The 15260-nt window shown below is 58.7% G+C and overlaps 1 protein-coding gene across 1 annotated transcript in view; it reads left to right on the forward strand.

The window, feature by feature from the left end:
• Positions 1 to 15260, forward strand: part of RBM19 (RNA binding motif protein 19) — a 90221-nt gene that overhangs the window by 42648 nt on the left and 32313 nt on the right. The window contains exon 22 of the mRNA XM_070399617.1: positions 12231 to 12336. Within this exon, the coding sequence (XP_070255718.1) occupies positions 12231 to 12336 (106 nt within the window). The remainder of the gene's footprint in view (positions 1 to 12230; positions 12337 to 15260) is intronic.

The raw sequence follows: 15260 nt of genomic DNA on the forward strand, positions 1-15260 counted from the left end.
GGTGCCTTGGGTTTCTTATCGTGGCCAGAGCCCTCCCCACCCACGCACACCCAGATCCCCCTGGTGGGACCTCCGGCTCTCACACACACACAGCTCCCCGGGAACCCACCCTCCACGGCCTATTTCTCTCTGCCCCTCCTCCCAACCCCCCCTGGGTCTCTGCTTCCGATGGACCATCCGATTCTAAACTTCCTCTTCTCCTTCTGCAACCGAATCACATGCTGTGTTGGTTTATTTGGCCCCAAACAAATGGTCCCCCTCACAGATCCATTTCCACCTCTCACTGCATCTTAAACCTCGCCAGCCGTCCTGAGCTCGAGCTGTTTTATTGTTGTTTTCCTTCCCAGACTTTTAAAAATAATACTTGTCCCGGCCGGGTGAGTGTCCCTCCCCGCCCTCCGCGCTGGCGGGCTCAGCACCATGAATCACCTCCGCTGCTCCCTGTCTCCCTCCTGCTCCGGGAGGGCCTCCAGGGCCTCCCATCGAAGGCCCGTGCTGTGTTTGCATCTTGCATCCTGCAGGGTGTCTCAGCTGTCATCCCCGATGACAATCATCCTGGCTTTTGGTGATGCTCAGGTGTTGAGACCGCTCAGTTGCCTGAGGCACACCCCAGCCTGAACCCTACGGCACCAGAAAAGGGGTCACCTCTCACTGTGACTTGTTGGTCTGGGGGCCCCCAGGGAGACAGAGTGACCATATTCTGCCTCTTCTCAACCGTAAAGTCAGATGGGCGCAAGAACCTGAGGAGTGAGTTCAAGGGCAGACGCGGCGACTCTGCCCAGAGCGGGCGTAGCGCAGCCAAGTAGGAAGTCTGCCAACTCCACAGTCCTGGGTGAGCGCCCTGCGAGCTTAGACAGGCCTCTCCTTGGTGTCACGTGTACCCTGAGATGCTGCCACCTCGGGATTGCTCTAGACCAGGGGTGGGGACCATCTGGCCCGCAGGCCATAGAAGGCTGGTGAAGTCATTTGGTCTGGCCCTGCCAAGGCAACCGTAGGCAGGACTCGAAATTCAATAAATCTAGGAGCTTTTCTCATAGCAACATAAATTTATAGTAAGTGAATTATATTAAGCAAATGATGTTATAAATATCCAAGTGGTCCTTGGCAGGAAAAAGGTTCCCCACCCCTGCTCTAGACCGTGAACATAAGAGTGTCCGGTGCAGGGTCGGGCACGGGGAGGCGCTTGGCAAATGTGGGCCCTTCCCCACTGTTTCTTGTTTCTGGTTTTGAGGACCTGGGTGCTGAGAGGGCCCAGAACAGAACAGTGAAGAAGAGGCAAGCATCCTCTCCTAACTCACTCACTCAGCAGTCTGCTTGTGCTGAGTGGCCTGTAGGTGCTGTGGGCGCTGTCCGGGGTGCTGACCGTCAGTGTCCAGCTGGGAGACAGACTGGAGCAAATAGAGGACAGAACACACAGTAGAGTGAAAAGTCTGCCGACCAGGAGTTGGAGGGAGGCAGGGAGCAGCAAGCACACGCCTCTGCAGGTGGCGGGCTGGGTGGGAGAGCCTTCGAGGCGCGTCCTCCTCCCGGCGTTCTCTGCCCGTCTCGCCGCTGAGCGGGGCAGCTGCTAGGTTTATGGTCCCTTACTTTTGTCTCGTGCTGAGTAGGTCTCTAGGCTGCTGGCAAGACGTATGGTTCTTGGCTCTGTGGGACCTGGCACTCACCGCTAGGTGCAAACACACCATAACTCAGCCTGTCACCCGCACGATGCCTGTCACTTCTCCCGTCTCTGAGGAATGAGGGCTTCCCCGGCAGCGCCCGCTGCCTGGCCTCCAAGCACCAGACCCCTGAAAGCGCTGCTGTGCATGGGCGCCTTTCTGAAGTGCTCGGGGCCTTCCCCGCCTGTGCAAAGAGGGCTGCGCCAGGCTGCACTGGGGCACCGTCCACCAGCGTTGCGTCTTCTGGCTTCAAACCTCCCAGGATGTGTTCCTCTGGACCAGAGTGGAGGTGTTGGTGATCGAGGGCTGCGCTTGGCACTCTGGGGGTGGAGTGGGGGGGCAGCATTGATGGAGAGTTTCCTAATTCCCCATGACCGGAACTTTCACCTACTCCCATATGCTCCTTAAAGTCCCTACAAAGCCCTGCAGGCTCTGCAGAAGGTCTTTATCTGTTCGTAAGACCATGCTTCTCCGCCCGTCTTGCTCCGCTCAGCTGCCTCCATGTTCCCCAGTCAGGAGGTTCCAGATCGTGGGGAGACTGGCAGGGAGTTAGGACAGGCATGGCTCATTAGAGAGCAGAGAAGGCTGATAGCCTGAATTTGTGATGTGCCTTCCTCGTTCAGGGTCTGAGAATTGAAATCAGTCCAAAAGAAATGAAGGCGACAGGGCCCCTGTGTCGGGGGAGATGGGGCCAGGGAGTGGACAGTGAAGGGAGGTCCCAGGTGCTGGGGAGTGAGTGGCCATCCTTGTCAGGAGGCCTGGCTGTGACCTGGCGGCAGGTGGCATGAGGGGGTATGGGCCAGTGGCAGTGGGTGTCACCCACCTTAGCACCCAGACCCACCCTGAGGCAGGGTGTCCAGCTGCCTGTTCCGTTTTGCACGGAAGCTCACCCCACCTTCTCCTGCCTCGTAGAGACTCTGGGAACAGCATGGTCAGGTGTCTGGATTCGGTGGTTACATGGGGGCCCAGGAGTTCACCTCTTAGTAATCCTCCGAGCGAAGCAAAAAGCATGGAGTAGACACAGTCCCACCGCAGCTGCTGACCTCCCCCACCCCCCACCCCCACCCTCCACCCCCACCCCCAGAGTCACTGTGGAGATGTCGGGCATGACGGAGATAATGGCGATAAGCAAGATTCCCGGCGGATTAATTCTTTAACCAGATTTACGCGAACAAGAAAGAGGCTGGCTTTTTTTTTCTTTTTAATTTTTTCCTTCCTCCTCTCAACATTTCCTGTACTGCGGATAACAACACCAAAGGGTGTTAAATTGGTTCTGAATGTCCACCTCTGGCTGGCCACATTCTTGCAACGATTTCATTAGCCTGAATTATCCACTTTATTTTCTTGTAATGGGATTAGCTGTACTTGAGGCAGCTGAAGACCAGAGGGGGAGAAAGTGAAGGAGAGCGGCGCTGTGTTTCATTAACTCACTCAGCAGAGGCGGGGACTGACCGGCGTGTCCGCCCCGGGCAGAGGAAGGGGACACGGCTGCTCCAGTGGGCTTGCTCAGCCCAGGAAGGACTTGGTGCCTGGGTCTGGCTGAGGGAGGCCTCCTCGGGGACAATTGCTTTCAGTTATCTTACAAAGCGAGCAGGACATGTGGATGAGATGGAGAACTGCGTCTGTTCTCAGGGCTCTAGGAATCACAAAGCCACACCCTGCCCTCTTAGGTCGGCTCTTTGCTGGGACCTCTGGGGTCCCCCGGGAGGGGTCTGCCTGGCCCACCTGCTCCTTCTCCGCTTCCATCCGAAATATCCCAAGGGCTTGGGGGGCGTACCTTGCTTGGCGCCTGTACAGATTCTTTTAGTGGACATGGGCATTGCCAACAACTTCTGCTTCTTCATCCCTGAGAGGCTGGAACCGTGGAGTCAGCAGCCATGTGAGGGGGAGGGGGCCCACTTTACAGGTGACAAAACTGAGCCTCAGAAAGGTGACATGGGGTGCAGGAATGGGTCTGAACCCAGGCCTGACTCCAAACTTAGGTTCTTCCAGTGAAGCTATGACCTGGCCCCTCTCTGTCAAAACCAGGCGTCTTCTGTAGCAGGTCCCCCCGCACAGTCCCCGGAGAATTAGGTTTCGCTGAGTGTCAGGGCAGAGGCCTCCCACCTCACTGTGTGTGCTCAGACCGTCCGCAATGACCGCCTCATTCCTTTTTATTTCCCAAGCTGTATTTCCCAGCTGCGTTTCATGGAATACCAGGGTCCTGAGAGATGCTAATAGGTTTTCTTGTTTCGGGGGAGGGTGACTTTGAGAAACAATCTTCTCTCTCACTCTTCCATGCACCTAATATATATGGATATTAGTTGTTGTTAATCCTCACCTGAGGATATTTTTTTATTGCTTTTCAGAGAGTGTGGAAGGGAAGGGAAGGAGAGGAGAGGAGAGGAGAGGAGAGGAGAGGAGAGGAGAGGAGAGGAGAGGAGAGAGATATGAGAAGCACATCGGACTGGTTGCCTCCCACAGAGCCCACAACCCAGGTATGTGCCCTTGACCTGGAATTGAACCCACGACCCTTAGTGTGCGGGGCCCACACTCTAATATCTTTAAGGTACTGACAAGGTCTGCAGTAGAGGAACTTTAACTAGATGTTTCCCAAACTTATTTAATCCCACAAGCCCTTTTATACAAAATACCTATTAACACCACTCAGGGTAAGTTTGAGAAGTACTGTTTTTTAAAAGTTATCTCTGATTTTAAAAACTATTTTGATGACATTTCTGCCTAAGGACTCTACTCAGGTTCAGCAGACAGCGTCCAATCTTAAGTTGCTTCTTCAATTCTTCAGCCGTGCCAGATGGGCCCCTCACGCAGAGCAGGGTTTAAGAGCACGGCTTCAACATTCCATCCGGCCTGAGGGAGTCCTGGCTCTGCCATGTACTAGCCTCTTGAGTTTTGGCAAATCCCTAAAAGCAGCCTGAGCCTCGCTTTCTCCATTTGGAAAATGGATGCATAATCCCTGCCTCACAGGGTTGCATAAGGTTATACCTGGGATCTGCTTGCTGCAGGACCTGGCCTGTCGTGTGCCTTCAAATCGTGGGCCTCCAGAAAGGGCCCGGTACTGTCATTTGGGGGAACAGTGGAAAATGTTGGAGATTCCTTTTCTATTTATGTTTTCTCTCATTCATTAAATTTTGTCTGATGTTTAAATATCTAACGATGAACATAAAAGAGCAGCGCATACAGCCATTGTTCATAAGTTACAAGTGTGCATATACTGGGGATAAACACTCCAAACTATTTTACTGAAGGTGTGCACAGAACCTGGAGCAGGGGGACTGAAAACCACCAGCTTACGATCAGTGAGAAAGAGGCGGTGCCTGTGGAGGCCAGAACATGTCGGGTCCGCTGTCCTTCCCAGCACAGAGCCCGGGGCCTCACACAGGACGTGCTTGGTCCACAGGCCTGGATGGCGAGGCATTGACATTCCTACCGAGCCTCCATCTCGGTCTGGGTCCGGGGGCGGGGCGGGAGGGGGTGCGTTCAGTGCATGTGTAGCCACAAATGTGTCCACGCCTTGGGTAGATGCTGGGGGACAAACCACAGTGGCAGGACCCTCTTTGTCCTCCAGTTGCTTAGAATCCCACACATGTGAACACAGGCAACCGAGGGGGCAACAGGCTGCAGCGGGCCAGGAGGACAGACAGAGAGACCCTCTCGGGAATAGGGCCTAAGGAGATTCCATGGTTTTCTAAATAGACAGGCCCTCTGACCCCTTAGGGCCAACTCAGAACGGGAGTGGAGTGTGAAGGTGCTGCAGGCTGCGTGTGTTGTTCTTGGTGACACTGTGGCTGGCCCCTGCGCCCTCCGTTAGAGCAGACTTGTTCACTTGGAGGGCTTGTTCCAACCTGGATTGCCCCACCCCACCCCCCAGTTTTGGAGTCAGAGAGACCGGTGGCCTGAGTCTTTGCACTTCTGATGAGCTCCCGGATGCCCCTGATGCTGCTGGCCAGGGGTCCCACAGAGCTGGGCTCTCCGGCTCCCTTCTGTCATCTGCCTGCCCCGAGGTCCAGGACCTGGTGGTCAGCATCCTCCCCCTTCTGCTGGCCTGGCTCTGGCATGTCTCAAGGTCTCAAAATGCCTTCACCTCCCTCTCTCCTCCTCCCCCTCCCTCCCTCTCTCCCTCCCTCTCTCTTTCCTTCTCCCTCTCCCATCAGTTCAGCCTGGAGCTTTCATCTCCCGGTGGCCTGTCCTCTCTGCCAGGACCTCTCAGGAGAGTCTGGGTTCTGCCTGGACCAGGGGCGCTGACTGATTCAGAGGCACCATTTACTGCTTGTCCCCGGGATCCCTCATCTAGAAAACGAGAGGGTCACGCTCGCCTGGAAAGGGCCCCGTGAAAGGCTATTGAGAGCAGCTAGGCGCCGTCCTCCGCACTTCCTTCCCCACTTTCTTGGAAACCAGGCCATTTTTCAGCCTTCGAGAGGCAGACATGAAAGGGAGCCGTGCGCTGATGGTGATAAGGTAACCTTTCTCCCTCTGGCCCTCACCGTAATGAGCGGCGAGTAATTGGAAAAGTTCCTTCTAAAAGGCCCTCTTTAAAAAGGAGCGAGAGGGAACAAAAGAGGAAGAGACGCCGCGAGTAACCACCTCCATTCCGCGGCTCCCAGTGCCAGCGCCCCTTGCTCAGCGTCGGCTCCATGGGGTTGGTACACGCTCACCTGCATGACCTTTTGGGGGAGTGGGACCACGCTGAGACCCCTGCCTGTGCCCGGGCCAGGGTTGTCTGGAAGGAACCCTGTCTTTTCTCCAACGACAGGACCTGATGGTGGACTCATCCTCCAGCCACAGGCCCTCGGTTAACATCTAGTCGCCCGTTGTGCTGACTGTGATTGATTTCCTGCCATTGAAGGGACAATGTGAGCCTTTGAAAGGAGCATGGACCCCCCCCCCCCCCCCCCCCCGCCACACTCTCCTGGGGTAACTTGTGATTGTCGTGCATGCAAGGCTGTCCTCAGGACAGGGGTAGAGACAGACGGAGTGTCTGCCCCGGCGTGACGGTGCTGCCACCATCGCCTGGGCATCGTGTGTGGTGGTTCCCGGGAGAGCAGGGCCCGGCACTCGGGGCGGTTAGCGCTGGCTGCGCGATTGAATGAGCACATAGTGTCGTTTATGTGCCAGGCACCGTCCTAGGTTCTGCGGACACTGGGAGCCTGTCATCTCGGATTGTTCCTCCTGTTTCTAGAACAGGGAGGGAAAGACAAAAAGTAAACACACCGTCTCAGACCAACTCGACAGTGGCCGGGGGGTCAGGCCCAGAGCATCACCGAGCAGAGTGCCCCCTGGAGGTCTCTGAGAGGTGGCGTTGGAGCTGAGATTGGAAGTTGGTTGTGGGAATATCTAGGGAAGGAGGTTTCCAGGTTATGGAAGAGCAAGGTCAAAGGTCCTGAGGCAGCTTTGGGACGGGAGGAAAGCCAGCAAGGCTGGAGGGTTGGGCGAGGCTGCCTTCCTGTGTGTCCGCATCGCAGAAGTGGGGGAGTTGGACAGCGGGTCCTGTCCCCCAGCCTCCCCCACTCACCTGTCACCGAGGGAGACAGAGGTTTGTCCACTCCACTGGGGCCCTTGGCCGCATGGCCACTCTGTAAAGAAAGGGGACCTGGGACAGGACACTGGGCAAAGCCTCTGCCAACCTGCCACGTTCATTCACCCAGTGGGAGTACTCCATGCCTGTGGGTTCAGGGGTGGACGCTCCTGAGGGTGGTGAGCATGGGGGGGCGGAAGTGCGCAGAGATCTGAAGCCCTGACCATAGCCGTTCGCAGTTGAGATGAGGGGCTTTATCCCGAAGTCCTCTTGTGTCTCTGAGGCTGAGGGGGGCCCACTGTCTGCTCTTCCCGAGGTGAGGGTCGCCTGAGCACAAGGCTGACGTCTGGCACCGTGCAGGGGCTCAGGGACAGACCCCTACTTGGGGCCCTGCTCGGCTCATTATCACCTGTGGGACCTTGGACAGGTCACCCCTGGGGCAGGTGCTGCCTCTCGCGTGACCTTGGAGGAAGCACATGACTGCTTTGGGCCTTGGTTTTATGTTACGTGTGTGTGATGTGTGTTAGAAACTCCTCGCATATGTGAAAGGCATTTTCATGCCAAGAGATTTGGCTCCTTTTTCTGACCTGGGGAAGGAACAGAAAGGAGCCGTAGTTGATTCTTAGAAAAGCTCCCCTTTGCCTTGCGCGGAAGCTGCTTCCCCTCAGCCATCCTTGAGCGCGGGTGGGAGGAAGTCGTGCCCAGACTTCCCCACAGGACCCCGCACTCCTGCTGGGACCGGGTCCTCTCACGGATCCCGATGGGAGAGTGATAAGGACGATGTCCCGGGAGCAGCACAGCCTGGGCTCCTCCGTGTGCCCGACCCCCACTTGGTGTCAGCGTGCGGGCCAGGGGGGTAGGGCGCCTCCCAGCCTGGACTCGGGCATCCACCGAGGGTTCTCTCTGCCTCCCGGGCCCCTCCCCCCTCGCTGCCTTCCCCTGACCCATCATTTCCATCCAGGAGAGAGGACGAGTTGTCCCTTGTTTGGTAGCAGAGCCGTTGCCATCCAGGGCTGCAGGCCGGGTCAGGTGCACAGCACACCCGGGGAGGAGGTCCGCCTGCACGCAGGGCTCTCACGCGGACGTGCCTGCACTCGGGCTGTGTGCAAACACGATTTGCACGCCCAGACTTGTTTATGAGGCTGGCGTAATTGGCTTGCCCGGCGCAGCACCTCGGCGCCCCCTCCCACTCCCTCCTGCCCCTCACCCCCACCATCTGCACACACCTCAGAAGAAATTAGAAACGTGACCACAAACGCCAGTTGTTGGAAACCCACAAATCCGCCACCAGTCATGCGCGCTCGGTGTGGCGGAGGGGGCGGGCCGCGGCGTGGGGGAGTAATTGGTGAACCCGAGGTGAATGAAATAATTGGAAAAGTGAGGTGTGAGTTCGTTACTGAAGTGTGAGCGTGGTGGGGGAGGGAAGGAGGGCCATGTTTAAAAGCCCGGTGTGTCCCTTTTATTCACAGCTTCTGATACAGTAATTGCTATTTTGTGGTTTCTATTATCTACACAGTGGGGAGTGTGCGTGTCTCGTGTCTCCTTCCCCAAGCGGCGGCGTCTGGGCTCGGGGAGGAGTCCTGGGTGCCTGCGGCTTCCTCCCTCTCCGGGCCCTGCCGGCCTCACCCGTGGCGGCCTCGGCTCCCAGGACACGAAGTCCACACACAACTCCCTCCCAGAGCCACTTAAAATGGCTCCGCGGGCTTGGCTGTCAGATAAGAGCCTTAATAGTGGCTGGTAGATTTATATATCGCTCATCTCCAAGGAGCTAAAGTTACTTCATCGATTTTTTTGTCTCCCCCAACCCTTTCTTTCTCCCCATTTTAATTCTCTCGCTCTCAGATCACTAGCATCACCCTAATACTACCCCCACACGCTCATACAGGAGCCAAAGCCCTCCACGCCGGCCTGGTTCTGGCTCCCGGAGGGAAGCCATAGCAGGTTTGAGCCCGAGGCCTGGCGGGTCACATGGCCTCGCTGGCCCTTGGTTTTCTCACCTGTAAAATTAGAGGGGTATCACTACTGCCCCCAGTCATCGTGCCTGGAAACAGTACATTGAAAAGCCCCAGCCCCTCACAGGCCCCCAATCACTGGGCCCCGGGGTGACGGCAGCAATGGTGGTGGTTTCACAGCCTCGGGAAGTTCCTTCCGAGATGTAGCCCTGATCTCCTGCTGCTCCATGGGCCCCAGCTCTCTCCTGTCCTCTTCCCAGACAGAAGGGGGCAAGCTCCCATCAGCCTCCCTGAGCCCCTGAAGAATCATGGGACACAGCCTTTCATTTGCCCGGCAGATATCTGCCTGCAAACCCCAGACGGGCTGTGATCCTCCCCCGCCCGGCCCCCTCACTTCTGATCCCTGCCCACCATGCCCCCTGGATCCAAGGTACCCCTCTGTCTTGCCCTCCCACCCCCCGCCGAGCTCTCAATGCCACTTCCCCAGGCCACGTAAGCATGGCTCCTCCAGCCTCTCCTCATCAGCTCTGTTCTCCACCTTTTAATTATTTCCCTCGCCTTTCTCCGGACCCCGAGCTGCTTACCATGCACGGAGCATCCACAGCTTGCCGTGTTCTGCAGAGAGGGAGGAATTAACCTCTCAGTCTCTCTCCCTCTCTCTCCTCCTCTCCCCTCTCCCCCTGTCCCTCTCTCCCACATGCGCACACACAGGCTGCTCGCCGGAAATGAGAGAGGGCTGAGAGGAGATCTGGGCAGAGGCTGTGAGACCATCAAGGGTCAGGACTATGGCCGTGGGCAGAGGCAGGAGGTTTGTCCACGGTGCAGGTGGGGGGAACTGGGCTTGGTCAGCCTCCCTTGTCCTGGGGTCTCGGACAAGTCACTGGACCCCTCAGAGAGCCCTCAGGGCATTCCTAGCCTCCCCATTCCTGAAAGGGGCCAGTCCCCTCCAGGTAACTGAGAGGTGAAGCGGGCGCAGCAGAAAGGGAGCTCAGCATCAAACACCCCCAAATTCACATTCTGGCCCTGCCACTTACTAACAAGAACTGCTGCCTCCCTGAGCCTGTTTCTTTATCTGTAAAATGGGATGGTAACTCTGGTCATTAGCATTCGTGCTGTTCGTACGTGGCCCGTGGCCTGTTTCAGGTAACCCTCATCACAGCGCTCTGAGTGAGGATAGGCATAATGTACCAGGGGTCGTGTCTGCCCTTAGGGCTACCGTTCGCATGTTGGTTCATTTCAAAAATACCGCCAGGCGTCCACGCTGATCCAGGCACTGGTCTCCCTGCTGCAGGCCCCGTGAGAAACAAGACGGTGTGATTTTTACTATGGCAGAGCGGGTCCCAGCCCCAGGGGAAGGCAGAGAGCTGCACAGGCGTCCACAGCCCATCACAGGCTGCTCCTGGCTGGCGGGTGGTGGGAAAGCGGGGCCTGAAAGAGCCCGGAGCCTGGGCTGGGGTGGGAAGCGGGTGGAGAGACCAGCACAACCACAGGTTGTCCGGGACGTGTCTATACTGGACCTAGCGTGGCCTGGGCACACAGGCAGTCTCTCCGAGACCTCCCTGTGCCCGTCAGCCTCCTCACACCAGGTGTGAATGCTCGCAGACTCCGCCCTCAAGGCCATCAGACCCTCCGTGCCTGCTTCTCTATGGCTCTCTGAAGAACTGGAGCCCAGGCCCCTCTATCTGAAGGCTCTGACGGAACCTCAGCCACCCCTACCCCCAAGGCCAGCCGGCAGAGGCCCGGAGGCCAGGCTCCACGGAGGAAGAGGCAGCCTGTCTGTCGTGGGCCGCGGCTGCCTTTAGGTGGCAGAATAAAGCAGGGTTTGCGGCCTGGCTCCTCAGCTGTCACATCATCTTCTTGCCTGTCCCCACCTGCCCGGCTTCTGAGCCCCAACCCGCCCCCTCCACATGGGCCAGGAAGACTGACAGGGCTCCACTGCCCGAGCGCGCCAGCCCTCCCCTCCCGGGAGGCTGGCCTCGGCACCAGCAGCCCCGGTTCTGGGTTCTGTCGCCTGTTCACAGAGGCGCCAGGCGGGGGGAGCGGCGCGGCCGGCACAGCTCCGCGGAGACGTGCAGATTCATCCTGAGGACTCATCATGCCGCATTTACACAGTGTCCTGACTTGGGAAATTGGGCTGGCAGATGCCTGGTCATGCTGGCAGGGCCTCGGGTTAACGCTCGGATTCAGCTTATATCGTTTTGCCAGAGCAAACGGCCTTTACCGTGTTTTTTACCCGCTCGGTCTTTGGCCCCAAAGCCTCCTCAACCGCCATGTGTCTGTGTGCCCAGGCGCCATCAAGTGTGCAGAGATTTTCAAATACAAAATAATTCCTCTCCTCAGATGCCGGGCACATTAAATATTTACCGGCAGCAGTTTGCACATGTACATTTGATAAATGGACATTAGGCGGGGTGGGGCGTGCGGGAGGGGGAGGAACGGAGGCCCGATGCTTTTGTCTGGGAATTTCTCAGAGGTTTATGCGGGAGGACAGGCGGGCCAGGGGTGGTCCCAGCCTGTTTACCTGTTTGATCCTCTCTGGGAGTCGAGCCGCCTCCTCCCCCAGAGCGCTGCCTGACCGGCTTAGCAGACATCAGAACGGACGTGCAGAGAGAGGGGACGGGCTTAGAGAGAGTCGCTGTGTGTCACTCCGGCGTCTTGCACTGAGGATACATCCAGGCCCGGCCTTGTTCAATGCAGAGCTCCGCCGTGGGGTGGGTTCAGGGCGGGAGACAACGCCGACCCCGTGTGGAGCCTCGGCTGGCACACACGAGCAACCCTCGCCTCCGAAAGTCTGGCCACGTGTGTACAGGGCTGGACACCCCGTGGGCCAGGGGGGGAGGGGTGTGCCAGCCTGTCAAGAGAGGAGCTGAGTATTGTTCGTTAGCATCTTCAGCCTGCTCATTCCCCCTGTGCCCAGCATGGTGGCGGGCCTGGAGGAGACGGACGCTGGTGCCCTGAGCTGGCGCGAGGCGTGTGCGCGTGCTTGTGTGTGTCCACCCGCGCTTCCCTCTCCTGCAGGGAGGCACCGAGCCTGTGAGCATCAGCCTGCCCCTCCCCCTGGGCAGACCTCCATTCTGAAACTGCCCTGTGTGCCTTCCTTTCTAGCACCTTCGGGGAGCTGAAGACCGTCCGCTTGCCCAAGAAGATGACCGGGACGGGCGCGCACCGGGGGTTCGGCTTCGTGGACTTCCTCACCAAGCAGGATGCCAAGGTGAGGGGGCCCCGACCACCGCCTCTCCTTTCCGGGCCTTTTGTAGGAGGGGCAGTAGAGGTCTGTGGATTCTCTCTTTGTTGCACGCCCCCCCCCCCCCCCACCCTGCTAATTTGCACGGTGTCTGGGGAGAAAAGGCCCCGGGTTTTGTGTTTGGAGAAAGGCACAGTTCTGTGCTCCCTTCCTCCCTCCCCCACGTCTCCATGCAGGGACCTGGGATACAAAGTGGGCCTCCCAGGCCTCCCAGGTCAGACAGAAAGCACCTGGTCGTGCTCCCCAGTGGGCAGCGCAGAGATGCTGTGCAGAGGGCCCCAGGGGCAGCTCCTGACAAGGAGAATCCAAGGCACTGAGTGGGACCTGGGGGACTCATCTCTCCCTTCCTCCTTCCTCCTTCCTCCTTCCTCCTTCCTCCTCCCTTCTTCCTTCTTCCTTCTTCCTCCTCCCTCTTCCCTCCTCCCTCCTAGTGGCTGGGGCTTCGGCTTTGAGCTGGTTGCAGCCCAGCCTCCCTCCAGGCTCCCTGGAGATACAAAACGCCCTCCGATCTAAGCAGGGCAGCCTCTGGATTGGGGTGTAGAACTGACTGGTGCTGCCTGGCCTAGCAAATGGGGGCAGAGGCTGGGCCAGGGGTTCCAGCTGTGTCAGCGGTCACCGCCCTGGCCAGACCAGGTCAGAGTCCCTGGGAGGTGGCGATGGCGCTGTCCTCTGTCCTCTCCTGGAGCCTGTGCCTCGGGCGGCATCTCTCCTCTCCCGGCCGATAAAGCCTCGCTCAGGTCTCACTAATGGCTGCGAACCCCCCACCTCCAAGAATAGCCGGGTGTTTGCTGGGATTGCACCTCACGGCCTTTAGCAAGTTGGTGTTGCCAGCGGCCCAGTGGGTGGAGCGAAGGTGATGCCTCAGACACAGCTGCGGCCTTTGTGGGCCCTGGGAACACGCACAGGCAGAGAGGGCGCCGCGGGACCTCAGGGAGGCTGCCAGCCACCTTTGTCTCCGTGTCTTGAGCTCAAGTGCCTGTTTTGTCGACACGTGGCCACGTTTGTCCAGACATCTGCTCCTCTTTCTTCTCTGCTGGCAGCCTTTCCCTCGCCTCCCACAGTGGCCGCAGGGACGGCAGCATTGCCGCGTGCACCAGCCCTGCCTCGGCTCAGGAGCCGGCACAGCCGTCCAGAGCACCGGCCGCTCAGCTTTCCTAGCCCCGAGCCTCAGTTTCCTCATCTGTCAAACAGCAGTGATAACAGGTGCCTCCTCACAGGGTGAAGGCAGACGGTGCCCAGGAAACCTGGCACCGGGCCTGGCACACAGGCGCGCTGTTTCCTCCTCGTTTCCGCCAGCCAGGTCCCTTCAGAGCTGTCCGGCCCTTCGTGTGTGGGCCAGTGCCAGGGCCCTGCTGGAGCGCAGACCTTGAAGCCAGGCTCCCCGAGTTCAGATCCTCGTGCTGCCGCTCGCCTGCCCTGTGAGCTTGGGCAGGTGGCTTATTTGGCGTGTGCCTCGCTTTCCCCTTCTGAAGCGGTGGTAGGGTTTTCCTCCTCGAGGTGTCGTGAGCTTTGGGTGAGGTGACTTTCTTAGGACAGGACTGGCCCCAGCAGCTCTGCCTGTTAGCTGTGAGGAGGAAGGGGACGGTGCGGACGGTGATGATCTGAAAAGGGGGCGGGAGGGAGCCATCCTCCACACTCGGCCTCTCCGGGATGGGCGTGGCTCGCAGGCCTAGCGGGTTAGACCCGGCACAGGCTCCCTGTCTTGAAATTTCATGGGCCCACGGCCAGGTCGCGGTCGTCATCAGAACAGAAATGGGGGAGCTCTCAGGTGGGCAGGGCAGGGCGCGTGCCCGGGTGGCCAGGCTGCAGATGTGATTGCCAAGGCCCATCCAGCATCTGGTGATGTGTGAACATGGCTCCTCCCCTCCGTCCTTCCCTGCCACCCACTCTGGGCTCCAGGAGGAAGGGCACCCAGGGGAGTGAGGACTCAGCCCACAGCCCCTCGCCTCCAGCAGGTGGCAGCCTGGCTGGGAGGCTGTTTCAGGCCCGGCCAGCCCGGCAGAGGCTCTTCCCTTTCACCATTGTGCGGGCACCCATTGTGCCGCCACCGAGCAAGCGGCCTTCCGCGAAGCCCGGCCCACAGAGCGCGTCTCTCCTGCGAAGCTCCCTGTGCTCTTTTTGCTTCCCGGGAAGCTGCCTGGCTCTCCCGTCTGCCTGAAGGACCTGATTGTCTTCCGAGTGGAACACGTAGGGCTCTCCACTGACCCCGAGGCGCGCACTGCCTCCTGGTGAATGGAGTTGTGAATATGGTAAATATCTAGTTAGCTCGAGAGTGGGCGCGAGTTACAAGAGGGTGAGCAATGCTGCAAGGAGATGTTGAGCAGAAACCCCGAGGATCTTTTCTGCCTTCGCAGGAGGAATGCTGGGACTCGTGGGGCTGACAAAGGCGGTTCTGTGGGCCCTGAGCCCCGGGTCCTTGGGGTGGCCTTCCTCTCTTGGAAGCACTCCAGGAAAGCGACCTTTTGAAACCTCCCCGGGCCTTGATGCCCCCCCTCCCCCCCTGGGCCTCACCCCTATTACCCATCATGGGAAGATAGGTGATCGGTCACTCTTGGCTTCAGCACCTACTTGAACTTGGAGCTATGAGCCTCCTGTGGGGGCCCCACGCAGTCCTCAGATGGGAGTGAGGGAGGAAGGGAAGAAAGGATGAGAGGGATGGATGAGCAGATGTTCCGGGGGAGACATAGGGAAGGAGTAAAGCTGATTGTGGAACCTCGAGTCTGGAAAGCAGTGGTTTCTGGGCAGGGCCAGGCCGGAGCCTGAACCCAGATGTGGGCTTCCAGCACAGTGCTCTCTCCCTGCACCTGTCAGTCTGCTGGGCCCCAAGCAGGTGTCATCTGCGTGCCCCCTGCCCTCAGGGAGTCTGAGTCTTCCGACCCTGCTCCATGACC

The sequence above is a fragment of the Myotis yumanensis genome, unplaced genomic scaffold (genome assembly GCF_028538775.1).
Source record: "Myotis yumanensis isolate MYYU_CA2020_CCGP unplaced genomic scaffold, mMyoYum1.0.hap1 SCAF_19, whole genome shotgun sequence".
In the NCBI taxonomy this organism is placed as follows: Eukaryota; Metazoa; Chordata; class Mammalia; order Chiroptera; family Vespertilionidae; genus Myotis; species Myotis yumanensis.